This window comes from Bos mutus, chromosome 8 (assembly GCF_027580195.1).
Source record: "Bos mutus isolate GX-2022 chromosome 8, NWIPB_WYAK_1.1, whole genome shotgun sequence".
Classification (NCBI taxonomy): domain Eukaryota; kingdom Metazoa; phylum Chordata; class Mammalia; order Artiodactyla; family Bovidae; genus Bos; species Bos mutus.
Window position 1 is genome coordinate 45,129,918 of NC_091624.1, and position 13,580 is coordinate 45,143,497.

At 37.1% G+C, this 13,580-nt stretch overlaps 1 protein-coding gene across 4 annotated transcripts in view; it reads right to left on the bottom strand.

The window, feature by feature from the left end:
- The window catches only part of LOC102277413 (disintegrin and metalloproteinase domain-containing protein 28), a 125,755-nt gene that overhangs the window by 38,255 nt on the left and 73,920 nt on the right, over positions 1-13,580 (bottom strand). Inside the window, exons 19-22 of one of the 4 annotated variants that reach the window (XM_070375527.1) lie at positions 11,778-11,886; positions 10,775-10,853; positions 9,123-9,185; positions 5,461-7,273 (exon numbers count right to left, since the gene is read on the bottom strand). In XM_070375527.1, the coding sequence (XP_070231628.1) occupies positions 7,253-7,273; positions 9,123-9,185; positions 10,775-10,853; positions 11,778-11,886 (272 nt within the window). In that variant the 3' untranslated portion in view covers positions 5,461-7,252. Of the gene's footprint in view, positions 1-5,460; positions 7,274-9,122; positions 9,186-10,774; positions 10,854-11,777; positions 11,887-13,580 lie in introns of those variants that run through there. The other 3 variants (XM_070375525.1, XM_070375528.1, XM_070375526.1) reach the window with 3 other exon arrangements.

Consider the following 13,580-nt stretch of genomic DNA (forward strand, 5'->3'; position numbering starts at 1 on the left):
TTAGTGGCCAGAATGGAGAGAAAAAATAATAGTGGACAGCCAAGAGACATAAGATTTGACTTCAACATCAGACAGATTGTCACTAGTAATATTGTAGAAAATAAATGATAGCTGGAGATAAAATGGAGTTTCCATACTTAGTACTTTAACATTAAATGTGCTTTCCTGTGCAAGATAGCTTTGCTGTAGACAGTTTGTGTGCGGCTAAGTCACTTCAGTCGTGTCCGACTCTCTGCGACCCCATAGACGGCAGCCCACCAGGCTCCCCCGTCCCTGGGATTCTCCAGGCAAGAACACTGGAGTGGGTTGCCATTTCCTTCTCCAATGCATGAAAATGAAAAGGGAAAGTGAAGTCGCTCAGTTGTGCCCTACTCGTAGCGACCCCATGGACTGCAGCCCACCAGGCTCCTCCGTCCATGGGGTTTTCCAGGCAAGAGTACTGGAGTGGGTTGCCATTGCCTTCTCTGAGACAGTTTGTGTAGAAGGAACTAAACTCTTAAGAGTCAGAAGAGTTGGGTTTGAGTCCCTATTTCAACACTTCCTAGCTGAGTAATCTAGAGAAAAATATTCTCATTTTATCTTTGTTTTCTCATCTGTAAAATGCATGTTTGCATGCTTAGTTGCTTAGTCGTGTCTGATTCTTTGTGACCCCCATGGACTATAGTCCACCAGGCTCTTCCATCCATGGGATTCTCCAGGCAAGAATACTTGGAATGGGTTGCCATTTCCTTCTCCAGGGATTATTCCTGATCCAGGGATTGAACCCAGGTCTCCTGCATTATAGGCAGATTCTTTACCATCTGAGCTACCAGGGAAGCTCCAATGAAGACAATGGTAGAAGAATTAAATGAAGACATCTGTGCACACATATATATACAGACTTGTATAAATCATATTGCATCCTATAATTATAAATTTTTACACTACCCTATGGTATTCTAACCTTTTTAAAAAATCACCAAATTTACAATCAGTTTTAATTTTGCTTTTTTATAAAAGTTTTATACATTCAGTGCTTGTTGATTTCCCCCAACTATCATTTCAGGGTAGTTTCACATGGCAGCCCCAAATCTTGGACAGTGTTGAGTTTAACCCAGAAGTTTTGGCTGAGATTTAGACGTAATGGAAGAAGAGGAATATGAATGAGGATATGAAGCAAATTCTAAAAGCACTTCATAGGCAGAATAAGCACATAGAAAAATAGAGTCTCATTGATGAAATATCTACAAATAATAAGTAACTCAGCCCTATTTCCTGCTCAAAGACATGTGAAACAGTAGGCTGTACAGAGAGGGCCACACCTTTGACAAAGCCAAGAATGCAATTATCTTATGGGTAGATCCTAGACATATGGACATTATCTGCCCTTCTACACAATGGACATTTCTCTTCTTTTCTCATTTTCTTTTTATGTTTTCATAGAAAAGCACATGTCTTAGAAAATCCTATTTAGATACTGGCAATTTATGAATTGTTCATTGCATTTCATAGGTGTGGAAATTTAAAGATGCCCACAGAGTTCAAGTGATTTACTAAGTCTAAAAAGTTAGTTAATGGTAAAACCAGGGGAACTGTCTCTGCTTTTATCCCTATGTGTTGTATATTTTATCCCTATGTGTTGTATATTTTATCCCTATGTGTTGTATATTTTCCCCACATAGCGATTTTGTTGTTGTTGTTGTTCAGTCACTAAGTTGCATCTGACTTTTTGTGACCCCATGGACTGCAGCATGCCAGGCTTCCCTGTCCTTCACCATCTCCTGGAGTTTGCTCAAACTCATGTTCATTGAGCTGGTGATGCCATCCAACCATCTCATCCTCTATCCTCCTGCCTTCAATCTTTCCCAGCATCAGGGTCTTTTCCAATGAGTCAGTTCTTTGCATCAGGTGGCCAAAGTATTGGAGTTTCAGCATCAGTCCTTCCATGAATATTCAGGGTTGATTTTCTTTAGGATTAACTGAGTTTGATCTCCTGGCTGTCCAAGGGACTCTCAAGAGTCTATGCCAGCACCACAATTCAAAAGCATAAATTCATTTTTTTACTTTTCCTTATTCTTTTCTGTACATTTCCATTCAATTTTCTCTTGATTTTCTCCAGTTCCCATTCTGACACTTCAGCTTACCACTAGATCTGCTCAGTCTGCTATTGGAAAATAGGACCAAAGGAATGTCTGCCTAGAACTGACTCCTGTGGACTCCATTACAGTTATAGTTACAACAAGCCCCCAGAGACACACAAATCACAGTGAGCTACTTCACAGAAGTTGAAGAGTTTACAAAGCCAGACTGGTGACAGTGCTTTGCCTTAGAAGGGAAAATGTTATGAGCTGAGTCGTAACACTTGGCCTGTGACTCAGGGTCCTTGTCTATGAAAGTGTTAGTTAGTCATGTCCGACTCTTTGCAACCCCATGGGCTGTAGCCCTCCTACCAGACTCCTCTGTTCATAGAATTCTCCAGGCAATAATACTGGAGTGGGTGGCCATTCCCTTCTCCGGGGATCTTCTCAACCCAGGGATCGAATCCAGGTTTCCTATATTGCAGGCAGATTCTTTAACATCTGAGCCACCAGGGAAGCCCCTTCTCTATGAGAAATGCAACAAATTTTTTGCAGTCAAGGGGCTGAGATCCCATTCCTTAGAAGTTACTAAGATGACCAGATGGAGACCATTATCTATAGTCAGATTATCATCATCCTCTTTTTTATTTAGACAAACTTATGGGCTTTCTTTAGTTCCCTATTAGGGTTATACAATAAGGATTTCAACACTAAGTTCACATGGATGCTTGGTAAGGCTGAGAAAACAACCTGAGTTGTGGTTCTTACTAAGAAAAGAATAGCAAGAACTTTGCTTTAAAACAAGGTTCTAAAACACTAAGACTAAAGTGAGTAAAATTATCACTTAAAAGGACACTCACCAAGAAGCAAAGTGTAAAAAGCATGACTGGGTTAGGAAATGAGAAAGTCTGAACACAATGATAGTGTGCATGAGGATGTGGACACCCAGAGATTGTCTCTAGCGGTTTTACACAGAAAATATATTAAAATGATATTAGGGGACTTCCTTGGCAGTCCAGTGGTTAAGACTTCACTTTTCCAGTCAGGTAGCTAAAATCCCACATGCTTTATGGCCAAAAAACCAAAACATAAAACAGAAGCAATGTTGTAACAAATTCAATAAAGACTTTAAAAATACTTTATAAAAAATGATATTAGGCTACTCAGACTTTAAAAGGAATGATATTCTGAAATATTCTACAACATGAATGAACTTTGAAAACATTGTGCTAAGTGAAACAAATAAGTTACATGAAAGAAAAAAAAATACTGTATAATCCCCCCTATGACGGTACCTAGAATCAGCACATTTATATGGACAGAAGGTAGAAGAAAGCTTATCAGGGCCTGGGGGAAGTAATAATGGGAAGTTCTTTAATGGATAGGAACTTGTGTTTGAGGTAATGAATGAGTTCTGAAAATAGATAGTGGTCATGGGTACACAGCATTGTGAATGTACTTAATGCCACTGAATTGTGAAGTTGAAACTGGTTAAAAAGGTAAAATTTATATATATATTTTTTCAAGACAACAACTAGGTTTTAAAAAACAGGCAAAAGAACCAAATAAACATTTATCCAAAGAAGACAGACAAGTGACTAACAGGTATATAAAAAGGTGTTCAACTTCACTGATCATCAAGGAAATGCAAATCAAAATCACAATGAAATATCACCTCATACCTGTTAGGATGGCTAGTATTGAAAAGGCCAGAGACAACGTGAGTTGGCGAGGGTGTGAAGAAAAGGGAAACTTTGTGCACTGTTAGTGGGAGTGTAAATTGGGACACCACTATGGAAAACAGTACAAAGATTTCTCAGAAAAATTAAAAATGGAACTACCATATGTTTCAGCACTTCCATCTCTGGGTATTTATATAAAAGAAGTGAAATCAGGATCTCAAAGAGTTATCTGCAATCCCTTGTTCATTGCAGCATGCTTCATAATACCCAAAATGTGAAACAATGTAAATGCCCATCAATAAACGAATGAATGTTTAAAAATATGGTATATACATACAATGGAATATTACTTAATCTTTAAAAAGGAAGTAAATCCTGTCATAGGCAACAGCATGGGTGAACCTGGAGGACATTATGCTAAATAAAATAAATGAATCACAGAAGGACAAATATTCCATGATTCCATTTATATGGGGTATATAAAATAGGCAAACTCATGGAAGCAAAGCATAAAATTGTGGTTGCCAGAGACTAGGGGTGGGTGGGAAATGGGGAATTGCTAATCAATAGGTATAAAATTTCCATTTTGAAAGATGAATAAGAATAGAGAGCTGCTATATAATATTGTACTTATATTAATAGATAACAATATTTTATGGCACATTTAAATATCTGTCAAGAGGACAGATGTTATGTCAAATGTTCTTACCACAATACATCTTTTAAAATTTATTTTAAAAAAAGAGTATGGACTTCTACACTAGGTGTGATAGAAAAAAGAGTTAAACTGTTTTTTCAGATTTTTTTTCATATGAACTATTTTTTAAACTCTTTATTGAATTTGTTGCAATATTACTTCTGTTTTATGTTTTCGCTTTGTAGCCATGGGGAATGTGGAATTTTAGCTCCCAGACCAGGGATTGAACCTGCACCTCCTGCATTGCAAGGTGAAATCTTAACCACTGGACAGCCAGGGAAGTCCCAAGAGTTAAATTTTAACAAGGAGATACTGTCATAGTAAATTGCATACTATAATTTTCTCCTGCCCAGGAATTTAGTGGAAATTAAATCCAGGGCTAATTGCTAAGCAATGTCTAAAGTTGTCATTGGCAAAGCAAGTTCTTTTTCTGAAAGCAATATGTGGCAGTGATGATGAAGAGGAAAGCATGTATCCTAATAATAGAAGCAATTACTTTATTAATCAGGATGGCTTCCGTGGCAAGTAAGAGCAAATCTAACTTGACAAATTTTATTGGTCATAAACAGAAGTCCCAAGAAAGTACACAATGACTCAAGCAGTTATTAATCTGCCAATTTATGACAGCATTACAAGACCAGGTTGTATTCTTTTCATCTTTCTGCTCCATCTTATTCAGTCTATCATATCCAAAAAGAACCAGGATACCTTTCTTAGAAATTCCCTAACATATCTCTAGACTTGTCCCATCAGCAAAAATGGTGCTGTGTTTTTTGGTTTTTTTTTTTTAATATTCCTCGGTCCAAAGCCTACTTCAATGCAGTTACCTCAAAAAGAAGGATAAGAAGACAATAACAAAAAAAGAGTAAATGACTAAATAATGGAATTAGACCACTAAGAAAAACACATTTTTTGTTTTAGGAAACTCTGCATGTAAAACTCCTTAATAAATGCTTTTCAAGGGTGATGTCAGCATCATGACAATGTGAGATGTTCCCTTTGTCTCTTTCCTTCAATCTACAAACAGTAAAACATCCATAACTCAAAGGTGTCTTTGTCCAACACGCATGGGCAGCAGAGCATTCCACATAGCTGTCCTTCTAAAAGGTGGGTGGACTAGAAGACAGAGAAGGCGAGACCAGGGAAAGAGCAGATGCAGTGTCTGCCATCCTGGATCCCTCCAGCTGAGCCCACAGCTCCTGAGAACCAGGTAGCATCAGGGGAGGCAGTCCATACAATGCTGGCCTCCTGGCTGCAGGAGATGTTTGTGGCCAAGGGAACCAGATAGCAGTGGGACATGCAATCTCAGCCCTCCAACTGTGGATGCACCTGTAACTCTACCCCCTCCATCTGCAGTAATGGTACCCACACCTCCAAATCAATCAACCACTGGTAAGGAAATGAGATTATTGTGATGGATGTAGTGTGACAGAAATTTATTCAGGAGATGGAGTTAGGATTACTATTAATTTTTTAAAAATTTTATATTGGAATATAGTTGATTTACAATGCTGTGTTAATTTTACGTATACAGTATAAATGATTTAATTATACACACTCATGAATCTACAGAAGATGAGATGACTCAATTGACATGAGTTTGAGCAAGCTCTGGAAGATGGTAAAAGACAGGGAAACCTGGCGTGCTACAGTCCATTATGTTGCAAAGAGTTGGACATGACTGAGTGACTGAACAACAACATACATCTATTCCTTTTCAGATCCTTTTCCCATAGAGGTTATTACAGAGATATTTTTTAATTTGAAAAACTGAAAACAAAATTGAGTTCTGAAAGGGAAGAAAGTTTTAGTAGGCAATCTACCAACTCTGTTCCATCACTAGTCAACTAAGTCGATGGTTACTGTTGGCAATGTGATTGCAGTGTTGACAAACCATTTGATTACTTTTAAAATGCTGGTATCTGGATGTTTATGCAAGATTTCCCAATTTTTAAATATTGGCAATACATTCAAAACATTTGAAAATACTTTTTTGGCCAAAATCACTCAGGCCAAACAAAATAAATCTGCAGTTCAAAAACACCCTGCAAGTCACCAGTTTACAACCTCTGGTTTATGTTAGTAATTTCTGGTTTATGTTAGTAATTTATTTAACTAAAACTTTTCTATTTAGTAATGTTCACTTTATGCTTGCCAGTAACTGGCATTATACAACTGAATTATACAAATTTCTATAAAAATTAGTTAATAAAGCTTAATCAATTGTAGTGAACTTCCAATTACACAGCTAATAAGGACTGCAGAAGATAATGTAGGAAAAAGATATTATATAAACCAGAGGTTTATATAATTTTTTTTTTGTAACTAAGGTGACAGTTTCATGGTTCAAACAGTTAAGATGTTGCTAGTTATATAATGACGAATGTGCAATTTTCTCCCAATTTCTTGTGATTTCTTATTTTTTATCTTCATTAGACGGTGAATTAATTCCTAGCAAGTGAGAAAATAAATGTGCACAAGTCCTTTAACAAATATTAGCCAGCATCATGGTAAAAAATGGGGTGTGAGAAAGATTAGGAAATTCACCTAATTAGAAAATCAGCTTCATAGCTCATTCTTTAGAATCATCATCTTTCCCATAAGTATGGAGAACAGAAAATTTTAATTCGTTCAAAGATTATCAAGAATATGTCTCTCTTGAAATTTTGTGTCATTAGAGTGGAATCAAGAAATAGTAGCCTTGCTGGATATTGATGGCAAATAATAGTAAGGAAGTTAGTACATTTCTCTTCCATCCAGATTGTCTGGTCTTCCAAGTTGATCATTTACCCGGCAACACTTGTTTAGGTGTTACTTCAGATTTTTGGATTGGAGTCCTAAGGAAAGACAAAACTCTTAAATAATGAATTTTTCCTAAAAATGTAGATATTCTATAATCTTTAACTATTAAGTTAAAATGAATTCTTTGTAGTCACACACCCTTTTCTATAGATTCCGTGATACTTCACAATGAAGGAGTGGAAACACAGGAGGGTAGAGAAAGAAAAAGAGAAAAACATCACACTGGGATCCAACTATCCATATGGGTACTTATAGGAAAGAAGGTGGGGATCAGAAGAACAGTGATATCATGCTGAGTGTTTTTCTGTGGGAAATTTTCTCCATCTCACTATCCCTGGGTAATATTTCTGAGAAAACAAAGAATATTGGGGTCATCACTTTCTAGTAAAGACCCTTACATCTTCTTTCTCTTGGTTATTGTCCAAACTAGAGGGCAAACAGATACTAAAGCCTATTGCACAGTTATAGAGATACTGTCCTCAGTGAACATCTTCTTGGAAGACATGGTTAGAATTTGTGTCCTTGATTCTAGGAGTGCTACAAGATTGTAACAGTTTGACTATGTATCAGTAATCTTAGATTTAGACACTGGATTATCCTTGAAAACAGTAGAAGAAAGTCCTTTTATGTTTCTATGCTGTAATAGAAACAAAAATAATGGTCGGCATTAAAAATATTATTCAATTCTTGTCTTTACTGTACTTATTTCCTTATTTCAGTCATTCCTTACTTCCTTGTCACTTACTTTTTTAAAAGATTTTTTTTGATGTGGACCATTTTTAGAGACTACTGAATTTGTTACAATATTGCTTCTGTTTTTTTTTTTTTTAATGTTTTGTTCTTTGGTCATGAAGCATGTGGGATCCTAGGACCCCAATCAGGGACTGAACCTATATCCCCACATTGGAAGATGAAGTCCCAACCACTGGACCACCAGGGAAGTCTCGGCCACTTAATTTCTACCTGACTCTCAGGGTCCAGTACAGATTCCCCACTTAGTCATTTTCCTCTTCCTGTACCATTTGTACCCTGTTCCTTACCCCTTCACCATACTTTTCTCTGTAGTATCATCTACTTTGGCACCCATCACATATGAGGCGTTCCATGGGCTTCCCTAGTGGCAGTAAAGAATCCACCTGCAATGTGGGAGACCTGGGTTCAGTCTCTGAGTCAGGAAGATACCCTGGAGGAGGGCATGGTAACCCAGCTCAGTATTCTTGCCTGGAGAATCCCCATGGACAGAGGGTCACAAAGAGTCAGACATGACTGAGCAACTGAGTACACACAGCACAGGTGCTGCATATGTATATGACTTGCTTTCCCAGCAAAAATGTAAAAATCATTGAAAAAATGACCTTAAATTTTAGTTCTTTCTCATTTACTCACAATAGAGTACCAAGTAGGAGGCAAGATTCTCAGGATCCAGTTGAGTGAATGACTCTACCTCTTCATGGGTTTTGGCTTTTATTCTGGATTTCCCTTTATGGACTCTTTTTCATACACTTCCTCCTCTAGAAAACTGTGAGTAGTAGAGGCCTTATTCTATCTAGAATAAGGAAGTAAAATCTAATTTATAACACAGTTTAATGTCCTCCAAACTATGCATCTAGAGACTATTCTTTGAAGGAGACAATTCATCTTCTACAGCAGAACCATATATCCCTTTTTAACAATTATATAACAGAACTATTTTTAACAATCAAAAATAATAGCCATACTAATTTATAGATAGTGAGGAGGCCTTGCTTTCTCCAATATTCCTTTGGGCTACAATCTTTCAAGTTAGTGTAGAGTATCCTAAAATGGAACCCAGAGTTTGGAAGACATCATTCACATTGGGTACAGAGTTCTTTCAAACATTGCCAGTGACCATCTGATACTTACAAGAAAAGAGGATGATACAGATGTAGAAATAAGTGGTGGAGGAAAACTTGGATTTGTAGGTAGCTAGCAAGAAGGTAAAAAAAAAAAAATTAAAAAATGGGGCCTTGAAAATAGGTGTGCTTAAAAGAAAGGCTTATGTGGCTCAGCTGGTAAAGAATCCACCTGCAACGTGGGAAACTCTGGTTTGATCCCTGGGTTGGAAAGTTCCCCGGGGGAAGGGGTACCCACTCCAGTGTTCTGGCCTGGAGAATTCCATAGACTGTATAGTCCATGGGGTCACAAAGAGTAGGACACAACTGAGTGACTTTCACTAAATCATTTTCAGATATAGAAAACTAGGAATAATCTAAACCTGAGTATTTACATACGGGCTTCCCGAGTCTTCTCAGGTGGTGCTAGGGTAAAGAACCTGCCTGCCAACGAAGGAGATGCAAGAGATGCAGGTTCAGTCCCTCAGTTGGGAAGATCCCCTGGAAGAGGGCATGGCAACCCCTTCCAGTATTCTTGCCTGGAGAATCCCATGGACAGAGGAGCCCAACAGACTATGGTCCATGAAGTCACAAAGAGTCAGACATGACAAAAGTGACTCAGCATGCATGCACATATGTTTACTGCTTCCATTTAGGTGTGTATATACAGTTCAGAAATAAACTCAATGCCAACAGACGTAGAAAGCTATGTTCATCATATGTCCATAAAATAGTTATATTAAACTTTGAAAATTGTAAAGCACTATAGAATTTAAAGAATCTTTCATTTGATAAAAATAAATAAATTTTAAAAAATGAAATAATAAGTTTCCTAATTTCAGCTTCCAAATAAGCACCTTTCTGATAATGTGAGCTCAGAACTAAGATGGCACCGAGAAACTGGAGGGACAATCATAGTGACCCAATCTCTGCACTCTGCTGGGTACAAAGCTATCAGAGATGGTTATGTTTCCATCAAAAACATTATTATCAATGTCATTATCATTAATCAATTGCTATCTAAATTTCTAAACTTGCAGGACACAACTAGGGCATTAAAGATTATACATATTGCATGTATTGTCATAAAGCCTACATGTTGTTGCTGTTATAGTCGCTAAGTCATGTCCAACTCTTTGAACTATTGCCTGCCAGGGTCTTCTGTCCATGGGATTCTCCAGGCAAGAATACTGGAGTGGGTTGCCATGCCCTCTTGCAGGGGATCTTCCTGACCCAGGGATCAAAACCTTGTCTGGTGTCTCCTGCATTGGCAGGCAGATTCTTTACCACTAGAACCACCTGGGAAGCCCATAAGTATGCATATTATTTTCATTATCAGGATATTGCAAAAGGAATAAGGAATCAACCTAGAATCACACAGAGAGAGACAAAGGGAGGGAGAGGAAGCTGGCATCTACCTTTCTTTTTTTCTTTATTCTCGTTGCCTTTTGTAAACCACAGCAAAGCAGCCTCTACATTTTAGAGAGTCTTTTGCATTTAACAAAAGGCAAAGGCGAACTTTCTGAATGTGTAGTTACAAAGCTTGCAGTCCTTGCTACATACTAGTACTACATACTAGTGAAATAGATTTGTAAAACATTGCTGAGTAGAAATGACAACTAAAGAGAGAGAGAGGATCATAAGCTGGGGTCCACAGAAAACACACTACAGACTATGGTTCACCTCTTGGGGTTGAACAGTCTTGGCCATCTGTGGTTTCCTCTTCTGATTGTGTAGGCCAGCATCAGTGGTAGACAGTGGCCTGTACGTAAAAGCATAGCATTCACAGTGACTTAGCAGTGTCTTCACCACAAGAGGGAGATTTGAGAGAAGTCTGTTCGTTTCCTTTGCCCTTATGTGTCCTTGGTAACTGATGGGCTTTTCATCTGCTCCCTAGGACATCCTCTGGGTTTCCCTTTTCTGTAATTCATAATCATCACCACTGATTTTCTTTTTGATTCTCTACCGAACCATGATATCTAATAATGATGGTCTTGAGTCCAACTTTTATCTAAATTATGTCTTTTAAATAAATAAGGATTTATTTTATTCATTCGATATTTATCAGAAGCCCATTCTAGTGAATAAGTCAGTCTTTTGAAAATGCTGGAAAGATACTGTAGTGTCAAGATTATGTTTGAAAGACTGACTGATGTAGATGCAAATCTAGATTTCATTACTTAGGTTGTAAGACTTTAAACATGCTTGCTTACCTCCCTGAGTTTCTGTTTCCACATCAGTAAAAATGTGAAGTCCCTAACCTTGCAGGATTGTTGTGAGGATAAATATATAATACCTTTTCATCTATAAAGTGGAAGTACTAATATTTAAATCTTATTTCCTTGTGAAAATTAAATGTTCTTATGAAGATTAAGTGACATAATATATGCAAAAGGGCTAAGCAAGGTACTTGCCATAAAGCTGTCATCAATACATTTTAAAGACTATATTTGTATAATGATGTTAAAATCTTTAATAATGAGAGTTCTTCTTCTTATGAATTATAAACAGTGATGAACAGAAGAAAAAAAGCAGGCCCCAATAAACAGAATACCAAGCATCTGCTCTAAGAAAAATGTATCTGTACTTATTTCTGAGTATTTGAAGCAAACTAAAATGAAATGAAATTTGATAATTTGGGTCCTTACATTTAGAGTGAATTAGCTGTCCCCAAAGCAGGGCCTACCTCTGGACTAACTTCTGCTTTTCTCTGGAGCTTCGGCATCGGATTACTATAGCAACCATCACAAATATGACAGCCACAGGGAGCAGCACCCCAACCACAATGGAGAAGTCTGCAACAAAGAGAACAAGGGCCTCATGAAAATATGATCAGTTCACAAATACACATCACACTGGTCCTGATTTCTTTATCACAAACGTCATCGATCCTTTTTCCAAAGAACATGTGTTTCCTGGAAAATCTCTCATAACCAGTAAAATGAAAATGTATCTTGATAATGATTATCATAATGTTATTTACATAAAGGGGCTAAAGAGGATATCTATGCAGAACATTTTACATGAGATTGGTAAAGCATCAAAATAACTGAGAATTCTTAGAAGGAATAAATTGAAAACAAAAGGCTGGAAAATCAGAAAGTATACGAAGTAAGGGGGATGGCAGAAGAGGAAAGAAACATTTTTAAAAATTCAACCGTGGAATAAAGCAAGTAAAAATAACCTGAAGTTTTGAAATCCTATTCTTCTCAGGAGCAAATAAGAAGCTGAGACATAAAAAAGAGAACAGATGGATAATTGATAACTGATAGATGGGACATAAGTGAAAGTTCTATTGACGTTTGCTTTATATAAGAATTATATTTGGGGGGTTATTAGATGTTTTCTATTTTATCTACAGTCTAGTTAATGAATGCAACTTTAATCTTTTGTTATCTCATGTATTAATTTCTCATGATAATCTGAAACCACAAAGACTCAGGGGTACAAGTTTGAAGAGCAATGCTAGCGGCTACTGACGGCTCTCTCATTACAGAGATCACTAAATCAATAATAAGAATACTTTTTTTTTTGCATAAATGCAAGACAAACTCACAAACGTGAACACACATGCATGCAGAAAGGTAGAGACCTCAGAAGTAGAATTCTAGGCAAGATAATAATTGTTCAAATACTGAATACTCTCTACCTTCCATAAAAATTTCTATTCAAAAAACCAAAGGAAATACAATTATAAGGTATTTGTGTTAGAAATAGTATAGATATGTTCAGAACTTTTTTAATGAACTCAGCAGTACTTCACAGACACCCATAATTTGAAAGGTCGTGGTCTAGGGATAAAGCTGGGGCATGACGGATGGAGAGTATTATAACAGGAAGCAGCTTTATAGTTGAAGATGGCAGTGTCTGAACAAAAACACAGCCTTTTCTATTTCTGGAAACGTAGGTCTAGGAAATTTGAACCAGCTCTCTTACTAAAAACAGCAAATTGAACTAAAAAAAAAAAAAAAAGCTTCCTAAAAACACAGAAGTGCTAAAGAATGGGGGGAAATTACTCTGGAATGAGAGAAAATTAGTTTAGCGTGAGAGAGCAGGAACTCATAAAGACAGAAAGGAAAATGATTCTGGATGAAAGCCCAGAAATGCACAAAAGAATGAAGAGTAAATAAACCAAGACCAAACCTTAATGTAAACTGTAGACTTTGGGTGATAATCATGCCTCCATGTAGGTTCAGTAACTGTAACAAACATTGCACTCTGGTGGGGGATGTTAGCGGTGGGGATGACTGTGCACGTGTGGGGCAGGATATATGGGAAACCTTTGGACTTTCTACTCAGTTTTCCTGTGGAGTTAAAAGCTGCTCTAAAAAGTAAAGTCTACATTAAAAGTAATAAAGTGGAAATTTTTATGATGGCCACTAAAGGAATACAAAATAAATGCATAATCTCCAAATTAATAAAAAGAAAACTGGAGTGATTAAAATCCTTATGATGCCCATAAGATGAGAAAGAAGAGAAAAAGGAAGAG